Source organism: Pseudophryne corroboree, chromosome 9 (assembly GCF_028390025.1).
Source record: "Pseudophryne corroboree isolate aPseCor3 chromosome 9, aPseCor3.hap2, whole genome shotgun sequence".
Classification (NCBI taxonomy): Eukaryota; Metazoa; Chordata; class Amphibia; order Anura; family Myobatrachidae; genus Pseudophryne; species Pseudophryne corroboree.
In genome coordinates, this window is record NC_086452.1 from 116,135,005 (window position 1) to 116,158,572 (window position 23,568).

The window sequence follows — 23,568 nt, forward strand, 5'->3', positions numbered from 1 at the left end:
TGAGCATGGTCTTAATCTTACGTTCAGCTGGCTCTTTCAGGGATACAGTCCCAGGCACTGGCAGTACCAATACCTTCCTGTCCTCATCAGGGAAAGGAAAATTAGTCAATAACCTCTAAGGAATTTTAAATTTCTTATAAGGGTTTATTGGGTCTAACATTAAAGTATAACTCCTCATCTGGTTCCACCTCCTGATCCGGTATGTGGAGGACCTCACTTACAGCAAAAATGAGAGCCTCCACCCCAGGGCAACAGAGAGCTGTCTTCGTCCATATCATCATCATCCACACCTGGCTGATCAGAAACAGAATCAGACTGGAGCACCTGTGGCAGTGAGCGTTTATGTGAAGCCACTAGAGGGGGCTGAGAAGCCTTCTTGGTATCTGCTGCATTAGCCACACAAGCACAACACCTGTCTTTTTGTTTTAGCTGCAGCTAATTCAGAATTTACCATCTGAATCAGGTGCCCGTGAGCTGGGCTCTTGCAGAGACAAGGAACATTGCTCACACACGAGTGACCTCTCTGAAGATGGGGTAGAATTACAAGCAGCACACATAACCATGTCCACAGACATTATACAGGAAACTATAGCGCAGCCCACTGAACAACACCCCACACAGACCCTAGAGAGCCCTTGGAGTGACACTGAGGAGTGGACACCAGCACACAGAATACAGCACCACAATGTGTTGAAATATATTTAGCACAGCTACGATCATCTTGCCTGACATGCGGGGGGACGCCCAGCACAGGGCTAGTCCGCCCCGCATGTCAGTCCGCCCCCCCCACAAATACAAAAGCATTGCACAGCGGCGATGTTTTTGTATTTGTGGAGTAACTCCCGGCCAGCGCAGCTCCTGCGGCTGGCCGGTAGTTGATCGTCGCTGCCACTGGCCGCAGCGGCTGCGTGAGATGTCATGCAGCCGCTGCGGGCCGCCTCCCCAACGGTCCGGCCACGCCTGCGTTGGCCGGACCGCGCTCCCTAAACGGCGGCTTAACGCCGTCGTCCAGACCCCTCCCGCGCTGCGACTGCCTCTGCCTGTCAATCAGGCAGAGGCGATCGCTACTGAACGACAGCCTTCAGCTGTCCGGCATGCGACCCAATCGCTGCGCTGCGTTAAACTGCAGCGAGCGAATGGGTCGGAATGACCCCTCAGTGTCATGTCAGCTGGGATTACGAACCATTTTGAGGTTGGTTCGTCCCCCCTCTAAGTCCCACGAAGCAGGTAGCCTGTCTGCCAAGCAGAGCTACCTGAAAATAATAAACTAAAATAACAATGAAGAAAAAATCTCTGGAGCTCCAGGGAAGTGCACCCGGCTGCTTGGGCACATTTTTCTAAACTGAGTCTGGTAGGAGGGACATAGAGGGGAGGAGCCAGCACACACATGCACATACCAAAAGTTTTAAAGTGCCAGGCTCCAGTGGACCCCATCTATACCCCATGGTACTAAAGTACAAGACCCCAGTATCCACTAGGACGTAAGAGAAATAATGAAAAATTAAAAGAGAGAGAGGGAAAGTGAAGAGAGAGAAAGAGAGAAGACAGAGAGAGAGGGGAGGAGAGAGAGAGAAGAAGGAAAGTTAGAGTAGAGAGAGAGAGAAAACAGAGAGGGGAGGGAAAGATAGGTGGGGGGAGAGAGAGAAAGAGGAAACAGAGGGAGGGACAGGGAGGAAGGGAGAGAGACACCAGGAATGGCAATTAAACAAACTAAAAATATACTTACGATACACTGTGTCACTGGTGAAGATGCAGGCTGCCACTAGTGACAGCACCCCACTGATGCCAACGGTTGCAGGCAGGAGCTGGGGTCCCTGCACACAGCAACCCCCTCCAGGGATGCAGGCTTATGTGCTTTGTTCAGTACTCAATTCATCCAGACTGTGGAAAAGCAGGTCTTTTCAGTGAGTATTTAAGATTGATTGTAAAGCCTGCCAGTCTGGATGAATGGAGTGCAGTTACTGTGGGAGGATAAAGTGCTTCCCTCTATATCAACCACTGGCCCCGAGTCCAGCAGCGGAGCGGCGGGCAGTGGGAAGAGCTGGACATGGGTGCGGTAGTTGGAGGAAACCGGCACCCCCTCAAATATGTTGCCCGGGTCACATGCCAACCCCCCCCCCCCCCTTTGTGGCGCCCATGATTGAATTGGGTTAGGAACATCTATTTCTAACATAGATCAATTCGACCATACATCAATTTGACCATCGATACCGGATATATCAGGTCATTGATGATCGAACCAAATCATGGTTTTACATTTTCCCATTGGCTGCTGTTCCTCTTTGCGGCCGCTTGGTGTACACAGGCAAGGTAAGGGCTGTTTCATTTACATTTTCCTGCATTGATCAGCAACACAGCACGCACTGGGAGTGGTAACCAGGAAGCAGGGGGTCCAAGAGGTCCCTCTGAGATTGGCGGCTGCTGTAGATTATGTGACCATGTCAGGGAAAGCCCAGCCTAGTATGAACACATCTGATGCGACCACGCAAGGCAAGTGGGTAAGGGGCACTCCATCTTTTCTACAGAATACCACACAGAAAATCAATGTGCTTTAATGAAACAGCATCTTTGGTACAAAATACATTTGTGTGACTATGAGGTTGATGTATGAAGCAGAAAAAATGTGGAGAAGTTGCCCATGGCAGCCAGTCAGTTTGAGGTAGCATTTATCAAGAAAATTCTGTAAGATGATAGGTACAGATGTAGCCACCTTTATCTTGACTGGCTGAGGCGTTTGTACCGATCGAGCATACGCAGCGTCCCGGGGTGTAGGGAAGCGCGCCTAGTCACAGAGAGGCGTACCTAATCGCACGGAGAGCGTTTGGCGTTACCTTTACATGTAATACCTGTGATCATCCACCAGATTTCGCTTTTTACAATCACCACTGCGCATGCGTGTGGTCTCCCGTAAAATACAATACTGAAATATATAATAAGGACTACTTTACTAAGGCGTCTCATTACGCTGCATACAGTAAATACTCATTACGCTGCATTATTTAATACAGTAAATACTCATTACGCTGCATTATTTAATACAGTATATATGGTACAGATGCAAATAGTACAGCATACAGTATATGATCCATTTACAGTACTTTATGAATATGTGAGCGTCCAAGTCCCGCAGACAAAACAACATAAAACCAGTAGTGTACACTGTCGCAAATGGACGTGTTAGAAGTTCACTATTGCCTCTTGAGATTAGGAATTTTGTACAGTATGTTAGCATCCTAATCCCGTAGCCATTACAGCATAATCAAAACCAATGGATTTATTCATCTGTCTGCGGCGAAGTGGTGAAGTATTCCGCTTCCTATACTCAGAGTCCCGGGTTCGATTCCTAAAGTACGAATGCATGTTAGTTTTTCCCAGACACTTTATAATTTTTTTTATTCACATAAACCAGGGCAAAGCTGCAGGAGCGGTTCTACTGTTAAGGTTCTATGCACCGTACAGTACACATACAATTCTGTAGCAGGGTAGACTCAATAGAAATGGCTACCACCTATGACTCCTTGCCCCATGGAGGCCCTAAGCTACAGAGCAAGTAACAGTCCAGATTTTGCAGGCTATGGGGCAATGCTGAAGGAGCGTCACAATCCCCTAGCTAAAATACACAGGGGCGATAGGAATAAGTGAGGTCTATGTACATTACGGTACACCAGACTCGATCGCATAGCACACTGGCAAAATGGCCACTGCCCCTGAACCCCCACCATGTGGCAGGCAGCGCTCGGATATGGAGTGAGAGATGGTATAAGTTTTGCAGGCTACGAGGCAATGCTGAAGGAGCGTCACAATCCCCTAGCCAAAATACACAGGGGCGATAGAGATAAGCGAGGTCTATGCACATTACGTTACACCGGGCTCGATCGCATAGCAAACTGACAAAACACAAGTTTTACATAAAGCAGGGCAAAGCTGCAGGAGAGTTTCTACTGTCAAGGTTCTATGCACCGTACGGTACACATACAATTCTATAGCAGGGCAGACTCAATTGAAATGGCTACCGCCTGTGACTCCTAGCTCCATGGAGGCACTCGGCTATGGAGCAAGTAACAGCAAAGATTTTGCAAGTAACAGCAAAGATTTTGCAGGCTACGGGGCAATGCTGAAGGAGCGTCAGAATCCCCTAGCTAAAATACACAGGGGTGATAGGGATAAGCGAGGTCAATGCACATAACGATACACCGCAAAGTTCCCCATGGTTTTGATTATACCTTTTCTTTGAACACGGTATTTTCCACTGCCTCGCCCTACCCCCATCCCACTTTCCCCTTCCCCCCTGGGAGCCTGCAAAGTACATGCAGTAGACAGGGAGGGAGTTCCGATCAGGTTACAAGACATGTGCAACAGCCCACTCTGATTTATGTGAAACCTGTGTGCACCCTTCCATTGAATGTATAACAAAGAAAATAAATAATAATAAAGTGAATGTTACAGGAACACATTAAAAAAAAGGTTGGCACTTCCTTCCCATTGGTGTTGGTTTATGCCTTAGGGGACTCGGACGCTAATACTTGTATTTCAAGAGCACGGTATTTTCCACTGCCTCTCCCTACCCCCATCGCCCTTCCCCCCTGGGAGCCTACACAGGTCATGCAGTGGACAGGGAGGGAGTTCAGGTCAGGTACAATACACAAATGCCGACCATCTACAGTACTGTGTTGCTCAGTTAGTTGCGTCGGAATACACTAATTTATACTCATTACCGCTGTGTATTTGTATATAGCGGAAAGAATCGCTGCTACAGATTTACTTTGATTTATGTGAAACCTGTGTGTACCCTTTCATTGAATGTATAACAAAGAAAAAAAAATAAAGTGAATGTCACGGGAACATATAAAAAAAAAAAAAGGTTGGCACTTTGGGACTCTCAGCGTGGGAGGTGGGAGCCTTCATCGCTAGGTTGGTATGGAAGAGGAGACGATTAGATACTGGAGGGTACCAACCCCAAGTTTCTGTGACCCCCACAAGGCTCATGGCAAGCGTCGGAACCCATGGTGGGTCTGAATTAACGGGCCCATTACAGTCTATGGGAAAATGGGTCCACTTTGCGTACTGATATCTCTGGTTCTGGGTGTCCCAGAGACTCAGGACTAGTACCATACAAAAGAGGAGACTCTTGGCTTTCGGGGCAGACCGACCACTAGTTTATGTGACACTGGAAAGGGAAACGGGAAGCAACCGTGTTTCGGGTCCCCTCCTGTTGTCCGCCTAGCTTGCACAGGATGCAGGGTTTCTGGCTAGATAGGAAATACTGTACAGAAATGCTAAGCATGGTAATTTGACATCCAGGAACATAGGGAGGCATTTTTATCTCTGTCCATTATACTTAGAAAAATTACACTTGCCACTGTACGTTACAAGCTGTTCGTGCTAATTAGTAAACTAGTAGAACATACTGTACAGAGATACTAAGGACAGTGATTTGGCATCCACGAACTTAGGGAGGAGCTTTAATCTCTCTCCATTGTAATCTTTCTAAGTATAATGGAGAGAGATAAAAGCTCCTCCCTAAGTTCCTGGGTGCCAAATTACCGTCTTTAGTATCTCTGTACAGTATGTCCTATTAGGGTACTAATTAGCACGAACAGCTTGTAACGTACATGGCAGGTTTAATCTTTCTATGTATAATGGAGAGAGATAAAAGCTCCTCAGTAAGTTCCTGGATGCCAAATCACCGTACTTAGTATCTCTGTACAGTATGTTCTATTAGGGTACTAATTAGCTGTTAGTACACTAGTAGAAAATACTATATAGATACTAAGGACGGTGATTTGGCATCCAGGAAGTTACTGAGGAGCTTTTATCTCTCTCCATTATACATAGAAAGATTAAACTTGCCGCTGTACGTTACAAGCTGTTCGTGCTAATTAGTACCCTAATAGAACATACTGTACAGAGATACTAAGTACGGTGATTTGGCATCCAGTTAAAAGCTGTTCGTGCTAATTAGTACACTAGTAGAACATACTGTACAGAGATACTAAGGACAGTGATTTTGCATCCAGGAACTTACTGAGGAGCTTTTATCTCTCCATTATACATAGAAAGATTAAACATGCCACTGTACGTTACAAGCTGTTTGTGCTAATTAGTACACTAGAAGAACATACTGGGGACTCGGACTCATACAGTACTTACATTTCAAAAGCACGGTATTTTCCACTGCCTCCCGCTAGCCCATCGCCCTTCCCCCCTGGGAGCCTGCACAGGTCATGCAGTAGACAGGGAGGGAGTTATTCACATAAACCAGGGCAAAGCTGCAGGAGCAGTTGTACTGTTAAAGTTCTATGCACCATACGGTACACATACAATTCTGTAGCAGGGCAGACTCAATTGAAATGGCTACCGCCTGTGACTCCTTGCCCCATGGAGGCCCTCGGCTATGGAGCAAGTAACAGCACAGATTTTGTAGGTCATGGGGCAATGCTGAAGGAGCGTCAGAATCCCCTAGCTAAAATACACAGGGGTGATAGGGATAAGCGAGGTCAATGCACTTAACGATACCCCAGACCCCATCGCATCACAAACTGACAAAATGTCCAAGGCACATGAACATCCACCTTGTGTCAGCACTCAGCTATGGAGCGAGTGACGGCATAGGTTTTGCAGGCTACGGAGCAGTGCTGAAGGAGTGTCGGAATCCCATAGCTAAATACACAGGGGCGATAGGGTTAAGCAAGGTCTATGCACATAATGCTACAAGGCGGGGGTTCATGTGCCTCAGACATTTTGTCACTTTGTGATGCGATGGGGTCTGGTGTATCGTTATGTGCATAGACCTCGCTTATCCCTATCGACCCTGTGTATTTTAGCTAGGGGATTCTGACGCTCCTTCAGCATTGGCCCGTTCTTTGAACGCGGTATTTTCCACTGCCTCGCCCTACCCCCATCCCACTTTCCCCTTCCCCCCTGGGAGCCTGCACAGTTCATGCAGTAGACAGGTAGGGAGTTCCGATCAGGTTCCAAGGCAAGATTTATGTGAAACCTGTGTGCACCCTTCCATTGAAGGTATAACAAAGAAAAATATAATAAAGTGAATGTCACAGGAACTCTTACGCTCATACTGTACATGTATTTCAAAAGCATGGTGTTTATGCATTGTACATACTTTCTTTTACACAATTAGTTCCGTCTCCATACACAATCTTGCATCTGCATACACAAGTTTTTTAACATGTTCGTTTGTGTCTGTATAAACTTTTTATTTATATTGAGAACTCTCACCGTCTGACCATTAATCACCATCTATTAACATTACAGTCGTCACTGACCATTTGCCAGAGCTGTAGATCAATCCGCCGCTATACGATCGAAAGTACTGCATTAGTGGAGCATTAGCCACCCAGTGGTGGAGATGTGTAATGCATGCTGAGTATCTAGAATCGCCTCAACGCGCCTGCCTGTGATTAAACTCAGCAAGCTAAGCTATCGCCTTAGCGTGACTAAACGCCCGTCTAGGCGGAGAATCGGTCAAGATAAAGGTGGCTACATCTGTACAGTAGATGCTGATTGGTTTCTATGGGCAACTTCTCCACTAGAACAGAACACTTCTCTACTGTTTTCACCGCTTCATAAATCAACCTCTATGTTTCCATCCAGGAAAAGGAAGTGTGCAAATATATCAGTAATACATTGCATAACTCACATATTTTCTTTACAGTTCGACAACACAAGAGCTGAGAAACGTTGCTATTGACCACTAAAGAAATATATGGAGACTTACCAGAAAAGAACAGAAGAAGATGAAGGACACAAAATAGACGTAGGCCAGCTCAGTCCCACAACGGTCGTTCTCACTGTGTCCGGAGGGTGCAGTGGTATCTGGCTCACAATCCTTATTCCCCAGACATGACAACATAATCTCCTGCCAGGCCTCGCCGGTGGCACTCCTATGAAAAAGCACTTGATCATCAATTAATAAAATTAATTACAGGCTTATGTCATTTGTGTCAACTCTAATATCTGCTCACTGTTTGCATTTCTCTTGCTTAAGACTGTCGTTGCTCTTTGAATAGTCTCTATAGATAACACCTGTCTAAAAATAAACATAACATGGGGCCTTGTTCAGATTCAGTTGCAAAATTGCAAAATCACAAATCAGGCAGAATGTGCATGTGATGCGAACGCATTGCGCATGCGCAAAGGCTAAATTGCGATTACAGTTTAGTGAAATGCAACCACAATTTGATTGACAGGAAGTGACCGTTTGTGGGTGTTAACATTGTGCGACTGCATTCTCCTTATTCTGAGTTGCCCTGGGTCAACCGCAATTGTCGATGGTACGCTACTTCTGCATATGCATCGCAATTTTGCGATTGCATCAGTGGGTGTCTTTTACCTTTCTGGGCGAGTCTTCACATGCAATTTGTAGCAGAAGCAAGATTGAGAAAATTGCAATTTCTGTCTCAATAGCGATCCAAGCTGAATGTGGTCTATCGGCCCAAGCAAAATGTTACAAGCAATCAACTGCTTTAATAATTGAAGATAACCATTTTACTAAGCTTGCTATACAGTATGTACCATGGGCATATCTATAATGGGAGCAGGGGCCCATATAATGAGCCCCTGGTCCAGAGGGGTTCCCACCGCATACATTGCACCTACAACCTATACTAACCTCTCCACAGACACCACTGTATTCTCCAATGTAATCACCGGGAAATGGGGCATTTGCCACTTCCCAGAGTTTTGGGCATGCACAGTAGACTCTGGAATGATTCTGGAGTCTATTTGATACAGGAGTAAAATAGGGGGGGGTTAATTGCATACTGGCCCCCTCCTCACCTGGCATGTACATTAGGTCATTTCATTAAAAGTATGCTCCTATTTAGCTACTGGAGGTATGACGATCCATAGTCCCAGCATGATAGCTAATTGCCCTGAAGCTTCCCAGTTGATGTTGGCTGTATGACATCTTGGCCCTCATTCCGAGTTGTTCGCTCACTAGCTGCTTTTAGTAGCCGTGCAAATGCTAGGCCGCCGCCCTCTGGGAGTGTATTTTAGCTTAGCAGAAGTGCGAACGAAGGGATCGCAGCGCAGCAACAAAAAAAGATTGTGCAGTTTCTGAGCAGCTCTAGACCTACTCAGCGCTTGCGATCACTTCAGACTATTCAGTTCCTGTTTTGACGTCACGAACACGCCCTGCATTCGGACAGCCACGCCTGCGTTTGTATCTGACACGCCTGCGTTTTTCCACACACTCCCAGAAAACGGTCAGTTACCTCCCAGAAACGCCCACTTCATGTCAATCACTCTGCGGCCAGCAGTGCGACTGAAAAGCTTTGCTAGACCTTGTGTAAAATGACTTCGGCTGCTGTGAAAGTACGTTGCGCATGCGCATTGCGCCGCATACGCATGTGCAGAAGTGCCGCTTTTTTGCCAAAACGCTGCGCAGCGAACGAAAACAGCTAGCGAACAACTTGGAATGACCACCCTTGTTGGGATGGAATAGAGCTTTCTAAAAAAACTGCCTTACTGAAGTGGATGATTTCCCCAAGTTTAAACCAGCGGATGTCAAGTTCAGCTAAGTAGCTTATTGTTGTAATAAGTGGACAGCTCTTGGGATTTAATTATTTCTGGCTTAGTAATTGTGACAAAGAAAGGTGTAGGCAATGTGGGAAGCTAAAAAAAGCTTCCCACATTGCCTTCTTAAACACAATTTAAGAAATTGGTCTTTTCACATCAAATTTAGGATGATGCATCATGCAAGTTTCCCTTTAATACTGCAGAGACGTAGGTATAGCTACTAATATATATTTCACTGAATATACAGAGATTTTGTCAGACCAACCTGAAGAGCAGCATGAGGGAACTGAAGAAGCTCCTGAAGTTGTTGTGTCGGTTAATATGGCTGTCCTCTTCTAGACGGATGTTCCCAAACACCTAAATCACATACATCAAAACATGATATGATATCTATATATATAAATGCGAAAGCCCTCACTCACTGACGGATGGACTGACTCATCACTAATTCTCTTACTTCCCGATATGTTAGGAAGATGAAATTCAACATAGGTATTCTGCAGGTAGGGAAACTCTGTAATTAGAATTTTAATAAACCTCTCCTAAGGGTATGAAAAGGGTGTTGACATAATGACGTCATTACCAATGCGTGGCTTGCGTTGCGTGACTGATAACGCCCAAAAGGACAACTGGATCAAAATTTGGATTGCATCTCCAGTGTGTAGAATTTAATAAACTAGGAAAACCATGGCTTAATATTTACTTACATTAAGATGTCTCAAATTTACAGCTCTATAGATTTACCAAATTTTTAACACTCATTTATATTTACAACCCTGAAAATCAGAAACTCCCATGTGAAGAACGGGTAGAACAGTTATTTTTACTATATATTGGATGTGAATGCTGTTACTGAACTGTGATATGGATATTTATTATCACATAAAATTAATCTCTAGACATATATAAATACATACAAACACATATAATGCTAGATGCCGGCCAGCATCACATAAAAAAATTTTTTATAATATAAAAAAACAATTATTATATTGCTAATGGGTCTAATAATAGAGGATATGTTTCTTCAGGATACAAAGTGCATTAGGCATATATACTGGAATCAAGAAACATATCCTGTATTATTAGACCCATTAGCAATATAATAATTGTTTTTTTTTTATATTATAAAAAAAAATTTATGTGATGCTGGCCGGCATCTAGCATTATATGTGTTTGTATGTATTTATATATGTCTAGAGATTAATTTTATGTGATAATAAATATCCATATCAGAGTGAATTGCGCAGTCCCAGTTTTGTTTTTTTGTAGTTCTATATTAAGGGTTAAAACCAAAGACCCTTTGGGATTGCTGCATTCTTCTGTAGTCAATCACAGCGCCAGGTGTTTTTTGGCTTTTTATTGTTACTGAACTTACTGCATAAAGATTTGTGCATTATATGGTAAGCATATCAGCTATGATGTATCCTAGGGGTGTTCCATCCCGCCCACACAGCAGGACACCTGTGAGGGATGGAGCAGGATGGTCCATCTCTCCTCTGACAGCCTGTCTCACCTTGTGACTGCATACTTGCCTACCCTCCCGGAATGGCCGAGAGGCACCCGAAAATTGGGTCACCCTCCCAGCCCCCCGGAAAGGTGGGCAAGCCTCCCATTTTCCCTGTCAGGCCCTGCGCACCCCACCTCGGCCGCCCACAGAAGGAACAGGTGGGTAGTCCGAGGGGATCTGATGACGCGATTCGGGTTGAATCGCGTCATCGTAGCTCCGCCCCTGCTATTTAGCGCCTATTTTCGAAGCACTGTATAGCGGGGAGCAGAGCCACGATGACGCAATCGTGATACCATGCCTCCCGGACTGCCCACTTCCCAGTAATCATGCCCCCAGACATCCCACATTGACTGACCATGCCCACCCGGACAGCCCATCATGCCACCGGCCACACTTCTGCGCGCCTACAACGCTGCCTCCTCCCGGAGGAGGGGGCAGCAAAGTAGGCAAGTAAGTGTGACTGGCTTCCTCTAAGCCTCACAGTTCTGGTGTGTGCCCAGGAGAGAACATAGTGCTTGGAACAAAATGCTTTTTCTTTATGGACAAAATATATTTTTTAGTTGTGGTTACTTGTGATCTATATGGAAAAGCAACACAATTGCATCATAAAAGCCTAGTTACAGATTGCTTTAGTAAATATGGGGAGAAATAATGTCTGCAGTGATACATGTCTGAGGGTGAACTGACAGAGGCTAACCTGCATTCCGATAATGGCGTAGATGAAGAACAGCATTGCAATCAAGAGGCAGACATAAGGAAGAGCCTGAGAATAAAGCAACATGAAGTTATTAAAGTGACAGAACACAGGGCTTAAAGTGGTCTTGGAGAGGTGGGGGAACTCACCTCACCTGCAATGCCACAGAAAGGGTGTGGCCTCACAAGGAAGGGGCGTGGCCACACAAAAGTACCACCAATTCAAAATAATGCTTCACAGTAGCACAATCTTATTCACATTGCCCGCCCCACATACTAGTGCCCTTTACACACAATGCCCACAATTTTCAGAGTCCCCCCTTTTACACAGTACGGCAGACAGCGTCCCCTTTTACACACTACGACAGGTAGAGCCCCTTCCAGGGGCAAACGCAGGATTTTATGAGGGGGTTTTATATATATATATATATATATATATATATATATACACACACACACACACACACACTCAGAGTCTTGAAAGTGCAAAAACAGACAAAAAGAGTGACATGGCAAGAGAGGGTGAGAGAGACATGGAGATAGAGACATTGCAAGAGAGAGAGATGAAGAGGAGACATGGCAAAATAGAGTGACATGGAGAGAGAGAGAGGGACATGGAGAGAGAGAGAATATCAGCAGCAGAAAGACTGGGCACCCAGAGCTGTGAATTGTGGCAGCAGTTACCTGGAGGTCTTCATGAGGAGGGAGAGTTGACTCTCCTACCAGACGCCCAGGCAGGGGCAAATGCAGGATTTTCTTGGGGGGGGTTCCGTTCACGTATGCATGTACATATGTTGTGATATATATATATATATATATATACATACATACATACATACACTTCTGTACATATACATACATACTTACACACAGCATACATACATTCATGGCGTACTTTCAAAAACATATATACAATACATAACTACTCGGATCAAACATACACACTGCAGACACACACACGGAGCATACATGCATGCATACACACAGAGCATGCATACATATACACACAGAGCATGCATACATATACACCCAGAGCATGCATACACACACACAGCACATACACACACATAGGATACATACACACGGCACATGATACACACATAGGATACATACACACAGCACATGATACACACACAGGATACATACACACAGACACATGATACACACAGGATACATGAACACTGCACATGATACACACATAGGATACATGCACACAGCACATGATACACACATAGGATACATGAACACAGCACATGATACACACATAGGATACATGAACACGGCACATGATACACACATAGGATACATGAACACAGCACATGATACACACACAGGATACATGAACACAGCACATGATACACACACAGGATACATACACACAGACATATGATACACACACAGGATACATGCACACAGCACATGATACACACATATGATACATGCACACAGCACATGATACACACATATGATACATGCACACAGCACATGATACACACAGGATACATGAACGCAGCACATGATACACACATAGGATACATGCACACAGCACATGATACACACATATGATACATGCACACAGCACATGATACACACATATGATACATGCACACAGCACATGATACACACAGGATACATGAACGCAGCACATGATACACACACAGGATACATGAACACAGCACATGATACACACACAGGATACATGAACAAAGGCCATGATACACACACAGGATACATGAACACAGGCCATGATACACACACAGGATACATGAACAAAGGCCATGATACACACACAGGATACATGAACACAGGCCATGATACACACACAGGATACATGAACACAGGCCATGATACACACACAGGATACATGAACGCAGCACATGATACACACATAGGATACATGAACACAGCACATGATACACACATAGGATACATGAACACAGCACATGATACACACATAGGATACATGAACACAGCACATGATACACACACAGGATACATGAACACAGGCCATGATACACACACAGGATACATGAACACAGGCCATGATACACACACAGGATACATGAACGCAGCACATGATACACACATAGGATACATGCACGCAGCACATGATACACACATAGGATACATGCACGCAGCACATGATACACACATAGGATACATGCACACAGCACATGATACACACATAGGATACATGCACACAGCACATGATACACACATAGGATACATGCACACAGCACATGATACACACATAGGATACATGCACACAGCACATGATACACACGTAGCTTATAAACACATAGCACCCCCCCCCCCCCCTCTTCCTTCCAAACACCAGGGCAGTGGGTTCCTCACCCGGCCAACTAAGCCCCCCCCTACACTTAAAACAAATACCTGTGCTCAACTGCAGTACAGTTCACTGCAAACATTTCCGTCCTGCCTCACCCGGCCGGCCAGCTCTGTCACATGGGAGGTCTGCCTGGGAGGAGCTGCAACTTTCTCTGCAGCTACTGTTGCTCCCCGTACATTCAGCCAGCCTGCCTCCGTCCTCTCCTCAGTTAGTGGAGGCAGCTGCCGGCAGCCGCACCGCACAGTCTATTTGCGGGGGGGGGGGGGGGGATCGGGCGTTACAGCCCGCAGCTCAGTCACACTCCGGCGGCTGTGGCTGCGGCAGAGGGGGGGAGTGAGGGCAGTGGGCACTTTGAACCTGGCGCCGGCTGAGCGCCATTCACGGCTCCTGGACCGTCAGCTAATGAGAAGCTGCCACTTGGCAGCTTTTCATTGGCTGGCGGTCTGCGAGCCGTGATTGGCTCACGCCAGATTTTGAAAAAGCCTCATCTACTTCTAATTGGTGCTGCAGCCGGTCCGCGAGCCGTGATTGGCTGGCGGCCGCTGCCACCTTTATAATGGAACAGGGACATGATGCTGTGGCCGGGCGGAGGCGGAACTGGTTCCGCCTGCAATTAGAGGTGACGGAACGCAGTTCCGTCCCGTTCCGGCCCACTTTAACCACTGACAGAACATATAGGATCAGCAGGTACACAATAGTCCTGACTTAGACAGGATATTCCCGATATGAGGGCTCTGTCCCTTCGTCCTGTAGGGACGGCTTAGACTATTTATCTTTCACTGCTGCTCTGCATAGCAGGGTACACCTGTTATACTATGTGAAGCATTAGAAGGTGCTTTAATGGGGAGCGGAATGGGATGAGGGTGGTCAGGTTGTGCTTGACACACCTCCGTGATGCATGACCATGGCCCTCATTCTGAGTTGTTCGCTCGCTAGCTGCTTTTAGCAGCATTGCACACGCTAGGCCGCCGCCCTCTGGGAGTGTATCTTAGCTTAGCAGAATTGCGAACAAAAGATTAGCAGAACTGCTAATAAATAATTCTTTGCAGTTTCTGAGTAGCTCCAGACCTACTCACAGATTGCGATCAGCTCAGTCGTTTAGTTCCTGGTTTGACGTCACAAACACGCCCTGCGTTCGGCCAACCCCCCCCCCCCCCTCGTTTCTCCAGACACTCCCGCGTTTTTCCCTGACACGCCTGCGTTTTTTAGCACACTCCCGGAAAACGCTCAGTTACCACCCAGAAACGCCCCTTTCCTGTCAATCACTCACCGATCAGCAGTGCGGCTGAAAAGCGCCGCAGGATCCACAGCAAATCTACTAAGTTTTTAGTTAAATAACTAAGCGCATGCGCCCTGCGTGCCTTGCGCATGCGCATTTAGCAACAAATCGCAGCATAGCGAAAATCGGCAACGAGCGAACAACTCGGATTGACCCCCCTCATGTGCGTTTATTGTGCGCATCTACTGTATGTCTCAGTTCTCCTCCAGCCTTAATCACTTAACTGATGATTTTTTCCCCAAGAAAAAAAAAACGCTCTGAAATGGTCGAGGGGTTTTTATGAGGGAATTAGGTGAAGGACATGAATTTAACCCTATCCAAAATAATTTTTGTTAAAAAAAAAGAAAAAAAATCTATATTTTGATTCTTTTTTTTTTTTTAAATTCCCCCAAACATCAAAATATTAACAGTACCACTTATTCAATTCTTTCCACCCCCTTCCACACCCGTTCTGCTGCTGCTGATGGGCGTGGTAGCATAATTTCAGCTCGCTACCCATGTGGGTAGCGAAGCACCCTAACCCTTTACGCAGCTAAACCTGATTACTATGGGCGTGATATGCGTGATAACTGGGATCACTTTAGAAAGGAGATTGGGCGTGATATATCATTTGAATACCACCCTTAAACCTACAATATAAGTTGACTGCAATAAAAGTCTACTGTGTTTGTAAAGGTTTCAGATATTTATTGGAGATTAAAATGTTTGCCATGAAGCTGTGGTCTAGCGGTGGGGGTGGATTCTCCTACACTTCCTGTTATACACTGTACTTCCTCCAGCCTGACATACATACCGTATAGAAAAAGTGATAACAACAGCATATGTTCATACATTGTCAAAGATCTCAATTCCTGTCAAAGTACAGGGACTATTACCGAGATTCAAAATCTTAGCTCTTTTATATAAAGCAACTATTACTTTCTTGAATTGCCCGGATAACCCCTGAATTTTGGGTAGTCCTCCCCGACTCCCAGAAGAGCAGAGTATAATCAGTCACATACAGTAATATAAAAATAGCAGCAGATAACATTCAGGTGAACACTCGGGTGTGTATTGCGTGACCAGCGAGTGCAACAGGGATTGGGGGTGAGAGCAACAAGCCCCTTGCGCGCTTGGTGGTGACCTGCACTCGCCAATGGGTTCTGTTACTACTCTATGGGTGTCGTAGACACCCACGAGTGGGAATAGTCCCTGTTGGTCGACATGCCAACCGTCGGTATTGTGAGGGTGCGGGATGTAGGGGGAGGTAATGTGACCGGCGGTCTCTTGACCACATCCCGAACACACACATGGCTACTGTACGTCCAATGCAAAAACACTTGAAGTTTCTAATGTAGACTAATACAAGAAAAGTAGTTTATTACCTTGAACGATTGTACAAAAGTCCATAGTAAGATGCGGATTGTGTATCCCTGCCGGAGAAGCTTAATGAGTCGGGCAGCTCGGAACAGCTTCAGGAAACTCATGTTGAAGCTGCTGGTGTTCACCAACTAGATCAGACAATTATTAATATTAGTATTAAACAATACAGACATTCTCCATTAGCTTTCCTAATGTAGTTCTACTCTATGGTGCTACCTGCTTGAAGTTGAGTTTGTAAACTACTGATAAAGAATTAAGAGAGCCCACATCTAGGTATGATGATTACTTTTACTCTGTACTCCCATTCTCTATTAGGGTTTCAGTATGATTTACCAGCGGACGGGATGCCAGCTGTCAATATCCCGATAGTGGCATCCTGCCTGCCAGAATGGCGGCAGCGGGGTGAGCGCGAAGAGACGCCTTGCTGCGGGTTCGGTGGCTCGCTGTGCTCATCACAGGATATATTCCTACTCTATAGGTGTCAGGGACACCCACGATTGGGAATAGTCCAGTTGCCCAGGGATTACGGCATTGTCGGCTATCAGGATTCTGGTGTCGGTATCGTGACCTCCGGGATCCCAACAGCCGGCAAATTAAACACATCCCCTCTATTAGCTCATGACTTATTAGTGCCTGACTCTAATCAGATGGAAACCTTTATCTACATAACATCATTGAGCAGTGGCGTAAGTTCATCACCGTCGCCCAGAGGCAAGTTAGAGTTTGGTGCCCCCACCCCTCGATAAAAAGGGAAACAATATCAAATTTGGGGCTAGGATAGAGGTGACAGTACCAGGAGCGGCAGTGCCAGGACAGAGGTGACAGGGCCACTACTGAGATGACAGGGACAGTACAGTGGGGAAGAACAGAAATGACAGGGACAAATAGAGGTGACAAGTACAAAATAAAGGGGACAGGACCAGGACATAGGTGACAGGGCCAAGATCGGGGGAACAGGACAGGGGTAATGGGAACAGTACAGAACAGGGGACAAGGGTGACAGGAACTGGACAATGGTGACAGGAACGGAACCACGACAGAGGGGACAGGAACAGAAAGAACAGGAGAGAAAGGGATGACAGGACCAGGACAGAGGTGACAGGGACAGGACAGGGGTGACATGGACAGGATAGAAAAGACAGGAAGGAGGGATGAAAGGGCCAGGACAGAGGTGATAGGCCCCGAACAGAGGGGACAGGGACAGAACAGAAGGGACAGGAGAGAGGTGAGGCAGGGCCACAACTGAAGGGACATGGACAAGACAGAGGTGACAGGGACAGGACAGGGGTGACAGGGTCAGAGCAGAAGGGATAGAAGAAAGGGGTGACAGGGACAGGACAGGAGAGACAAGATAGGGCTGACAGGGACAGGAGAGAGGTGGCAGGGACAGAACATAGGTGACAGGGACAGGAGAGAGGTGACAAGACCAGGACAGTGCACTTTAGTCTGCTGCTGAGCCTGCTCCCACAGCTAGAGGAGGAGGGTCCCGCTGATGCCTGCACGTGGAGTCGGAGACTCGGAGGCCGGGTTGTGCAGTGTCATATCTAGCCTCTGGGGGGCCGTCTCTGTGACTCCTCTCCCCTCCTTATTCCTGCCCAGCAATCACTATGCCATGGCAACAATCTAGTAAGCAGGAGTCACATACAACAATGACAGAATACTCGATCTGTCTCTGTAATGATTATTGTATGTGATTCCAGCTTACAGTACTTGCTGGGCAGGAAGTTGTGTGGTATTGGTGATGGGAGTAGGAGTGGCCTTTGGAAGGCTGCCAGCTGCCAGCATTAACTGTAGGCTGTACACACTGCCAGCCTCTGCTCATGCTGCTCTCCACTCGGCAGGTGCTCTGAACTGCCTGGGGACAATGGAGGAAGTGCCCCCTTTGGGGCTGGAGCCCGGCGGCAGCAGACTCCGTTGTCTCCAGCCGTTCGGCCCCTGTCATTGAGGATACAGAGAGAAGTGACGATTGCTGGCAGATTTGTTAAGCACTGTACATCTAATTCATCAGTAAGAAGCTTTACCCCTGAGGGTATCCATCATTTTAAGGTGGTGGAATTTCCACTTTGTCTGTGTATTCACTTTTGGGTGTGACACCCCATCTATTGTTACTGATTGTGTTTTAAGGGATGTAGTTATGTGACCGGTGGTCGGGAGACTGACGGTCACTATACTGACGCTGGGATCCCGAGCGATTGACAGCCCGACAGTCGGCATGCCAACTGACAGGGACTATTCCCACTTGTGAATGGAAACAGAACCTGTGGTGAGCATAGCGAGCCACCGTGCCCGTTGCATGTCGAGCGCAGCGAGCCCTCAAAGTGCTTCGTTGTGCCCACCCCCCCAGCTGGCAATCTAAAGCTCGGGATCCCAAGCGCCGGTCACCTGAACCCAACACTGTGTTAGTTATACAAGATGTTCTTGTAATGATGACTACATGTAACATGTATAGCCCAAAAGTGGGTCAATTATGTTATATACATATTCATAAAAAGGTAACTAATACAAGGTCAGTACCACAAACATATGAGGTCAGAACAAGCCAGGTCAATGGACAGGAACTTAGATAAACAAGGAGCTCTAGCAACAGAAGGCATAAAACCTGTTGCTGGGACAACCATCAGAGAGATTTAAACAGAATCCCATGTGACATCACGAACATGTGCCCATCACTCCACTCAGACTCGCACCTCTAGGTGAACCTAATTGGAAGCATCCAGACACCTAGAGCTTGGGTGTCGCAACCAGGCATATGCGGGAGACAGTGCCAACAGGAACAGGGGACACACTACATAAAACACAGGCTTGTTTCATAAAGTTACAGTATCTACTGGTTGCGTTATCTTATCCTCCTGGGCAGGGTCACATTACCTGTTCTTGTTTGTGATTTTGGGTATCCTTGTAAACTTTAGCTTTATGTTGTAATCAAAAAAACAAACAAGGCCAGAACTACCAAATGATCCATTGGAAGAACCATGAATGATACTGTACTTCTGTGTTTCACAAAAGTAAATAAATGGAAAGTGACTTTATTTTCTTCAGATTTCTTAAAACCATTTTTTTTTATTCAAATCAGCATGTATTTGCATTTTGAGTATAACAAGTATTTGTTTTCAATGCTGGTAATAATAATAGGTCAGTACAGCAAATGGCAGTGGCATCTCACCTTACTGTCCGTAAGAATAATCTCAGTGATGCTGCCAATTACTGTGATGAAGTCAAAAATGTTCCAGGTATCCCTGAAATAGTTCTGTGAGGAAACATGGTTGTGTTAGTTCATATCATTCAGTAATTATAAAATCTGAATCTTCGGTCACACAGTAACCTTATCATCACGTCTACGGCAGAACAATTTAACAGATATTAGTGAAGTAATTGAGATACATACCAAGAATCCAAACGCAATGATTTTGAGGATGCACTCCAGAGAAAATAACATGGTGAAGGCAATGTTCAAATATTTTAATGCAAGTTCATAGGTGTATGGCGCTGAATAATACTGAAAAAAATGGGAAAATTATTTTTGTAAGGTCAGGAATGAAGATGTCTATCATAAGCTACAGAAACTTCACACCAATAATGATGTCCTAACATTCCGAGTTGTTCGCGCGCTAGCTGCTTTTAGCAGCATTGCACACCCTAAGCCGCCGCCTACTGGGAGTGTATCTTAGCATAGCAGAATTGCGAACGAAAGATTAGCAGAATTGCGAATAGAAAATTCTTAGCAGTTTCTGAGTAGCTCGAGACTTACTCCTACACTGCGATCAGTTCAGTCAGTTTCGTCCCTGGTTTGACGTCACAAACACACCCAGCGTTCGCCCAGACACTCCCCCATTTCTTCAGACACTCCTGCGTTTTTCCCAGAAACGCCAGCGTTTTTTCGCACACTCCCAGAAAACGGCCAGTTTCCGCCAAGAAACACCCACTTCCTGTCAATCACACTACGATCACCAGAACGATGAAAAATCCTTGTTAGGCCGTGAGTAAAATACCAAACTTTTGTGCTAATTTACTTGGCGCAGGCGCACTGCGAACATTGCGCATGCGCAGTTTGCGACTAATCGCTCCGTAGCAAAAAAAAATAACGAGCGAACAACTCGGAATGAGGGCCCGAGAACATTATTCAGCTCAACAACATAAGTCAGAGCAGTGACGGGCAACATGTGACTCTTAAAAGGCTTAAGGTAAAAAGTAGATTTATGGTAGACTTACCATTGTTAAATCTCTTTCTGCGTGTGTCCGGTCTCCGGCGGCGTTAGCCAATCAGAGCTTGCGGACCGGCTCCTGATTGACTAACGAACTGGCGCCACATAGCCGCCGCCGGAGACCTGGAGCATTGAGGGGCAGGAGAGGTGCTGCGCTGTGCTCTCCTCCCCTCACATAGCAGAGGGAAGGAAACGGTGAGTGACGGGGGTATTCTTATATCTGGCACTGTGGGGCATGTATCTGGCACTGTGGGGCATGTATGGCACTGTGGGGCATGTAACCGACACTGTGGGGCATTATATCTGGCACTGTGTGGGGCATGTAAGGCACTGTGGGGCATGTAACAGGCACTGTGGGGCATGTAACTGGCACTGTGGGGCATGTATATGGCACTGTGGGGCAATGTAACTGGCACTGTGGGACATGAAACTGGCACTGTGGGGCATGAAACTGGCACTGTGGGGCATGTATCTGGCACTGTGGGGCATGTAACTGGCACTGTGGGGCAATGTAACTGGCACTGTGGGGCATGTAACTGGCACTGTGGGGCATGTATCTGGCACTGTGGGGCATTGTAACTGGCACTGTGGGGCATTGTATCTGGCACTGTGGGGCATTGTAACTGGCACTGTGGGGCATGTAACTGGCACTGTGGGGCATGTAACTGGCACTGTGGGGCATGTATCTGGCACTGTGGGGCATTGTAACTGGCACTGTGGGGCATTGTATATGGCACTGTGGGACATGTAACTGGCACTGTGGGACATGTAACTGGCATTGTGGGGCATGTATCTGGCACTGTGGGGCATTCTAACTGGCACTGTGGGGCATGTAACTGGCACTGTGGGGCATTGTATCTGGCACTGTGGAGCATGTATCTGGCACTGTAAGGCATGTATGGCACTGTGGGCATGTAACTGGCACTGTGGGGCATTTTATCTGGCACTGTGGGGCATTTTATCTGGCACTGTGGGGCATTGTATCTGGCACTGTGGGGCATTGTATCTGGCACTGTGGGGTGCTGTATCTGTCACTGTGTATCTGACACTGTGGGGCACTGTGTATCTGGCACTGTGGGGCACTGTGTATCTGGCCCTGTGGGGCGATTGTGGAGTAGGTGATAGTGTGCTGAGAGGCGACACAGGGGGTAGGTGATAGTCATGTTGGCACGTCCCATTTTCAGTGGCCACACACCTTCTGGTGCGTGGCCACACCCATTTTTTTCGACGGCGCGAGAACATACTTCTTTTGGTGTGTGTTTTTTTTGGTGTGTTTTTTTGGGGGGGGGGGGGGGGGAGGGGCGGGGGGCGCCACTCTTCATCTTGCCCTGGGCTCCAAAAACCCTAGTTATGCCTCTGGCACAAAGTGCCTAGGTCCGACATCCTTCTGGCAGAAGCAATAGCCAGTAAGAACAGGACCTTAGCCGTACGCCATTTAAAGTCCACTGACTCAAGAGGTTCAATTGGAGACTCTTGCAGGGAATTCGGGACAACAGACAAATCCCATGGAGCCACAAGAGGGACATAGGGAAGCTAAATCCGCAATACACCCTGAGTGAATGTATGAACGTCAGGTACGGACGCAATTTTTCTCTGAAACCACAACGACAAGCCAGATATGTGAACCTTGAGGGAGGCCAGACGAATGCCTAAGTCCAGGCTTTATTGCAAAAAGATCAGAAGTCTGGAAGTACAGAATTTGTAAGCATCATAATTCTTAGCAGCACACCAGGTAAAGTAAGTATTCCGGACCCTATAATAAATCCGTGCAGAAGCCGGTTTGCGGGCCCTCAGCATAAACTGGATAACCACCTCGGAGAATCCTTTGGCCCTCAGGAGTGAAGCTTCAAGAGCCACGCCATCAAAGCCAGTCTGGCCAGGTCTGGGTAGACACAAGGGCCCTGAACGAGGAGGTCTGGGCGTTGAGGAAGTAGAAGAGGACGCTCTATCGATAGACCTGCAGGTCTGAGAACCCATGCAGTCCAGGCAACACTGGAGTCGTATTCCTCCTTCTTGTTTGAACTTCCGCAGAACTCTGGGCAGGAGTGACACTGGAGGGAACACGTAAGGCAGCCGAAAGTTCCATGGAATTGCCAGTGCGTCCACAAACGCTGCTTGAGGATCCCTGGTTCTTGATCCGAAGACCGGAACTTTGTGATTGTGTCGAGACGCCGTCAGGTCTAGATCTGGTAGACCACACTTGTCAACTAGGAGTTGATAGACTTCCTAATGAAGACTCCACTCTCCGGCATGCACGTCCTGACGACTGAGGAATCCGCTTCCCAGTTGAAGACTCCCGGAATGAACGATATTGCTGGCAGATGGCTTTCCGCCCAACGAAGGATTTTTGACACTTCCATCATTGCCATGCGGCTTCGAGTGCCGCCTTGATGGTTTATGTATGCCACCGTGGTAGCATTGTCTGACCATACTTGAACAGGTCTGTTCAAGTATCAGAGTCAGGGCGAGAGACAAAGCATTGAACACTGCCCGCAATTCTAGAATGTTTATCTGAAGGAGTGAGTCCTTCTTTGGTCCACTGACACTGGAAAGAGTGTTACTCCAACACTGCACCCCAACCCCTCAGACTGGCGTCCGTAGTCAGTAGGACCCAGTTGGAGATCCAGAAGGGACG

General features: G+C 46.7%; 1 protein-coding gene across 9 annotated transcripts in view; it reads right to left on the bottom strand.

The window, feature by feature from the left end:
* The window catches only part of CACNA1E (calcium voltage-gated channel subunit alpha1 E), a 1,569,892-nt gene that overhangs the window by 61,176 nt on the left and 1,485,148 nt on the right, over positions 1-23,568 (bottom strand). For all 9 annotated transcript variants that reach the window (XM_063939782.1, XM_063939783.1, XM_063939786.1 and 6 more), the window contains 6 exons: positions 20,117-20,227; positions 19,895-19,978; positions 16,734-16,859; positions 11,745-11,810; positions 9,803-9,894; positions 7,736-7,901 (listed from right to left, as the gene is read on the bottom strand). In XM_063939782.1, coding sequence (XP_063795852.1) covers positions 7,736-7,901; positions 9,803-9,894; positions 11,745-11,810; positions 16,734-16,859; positions 19,895-19,978; positions 20,117-20,227 — 645 coding nt within the window. The remainder of the gene's footprint in view (positions 1-7,735; positions 7,902-9,802; positions 9,895-11,744; positions 11,811-16,733; positions 16,860-19,894; positions 19,979-20,116; positions 20,228-23,568) is intronic.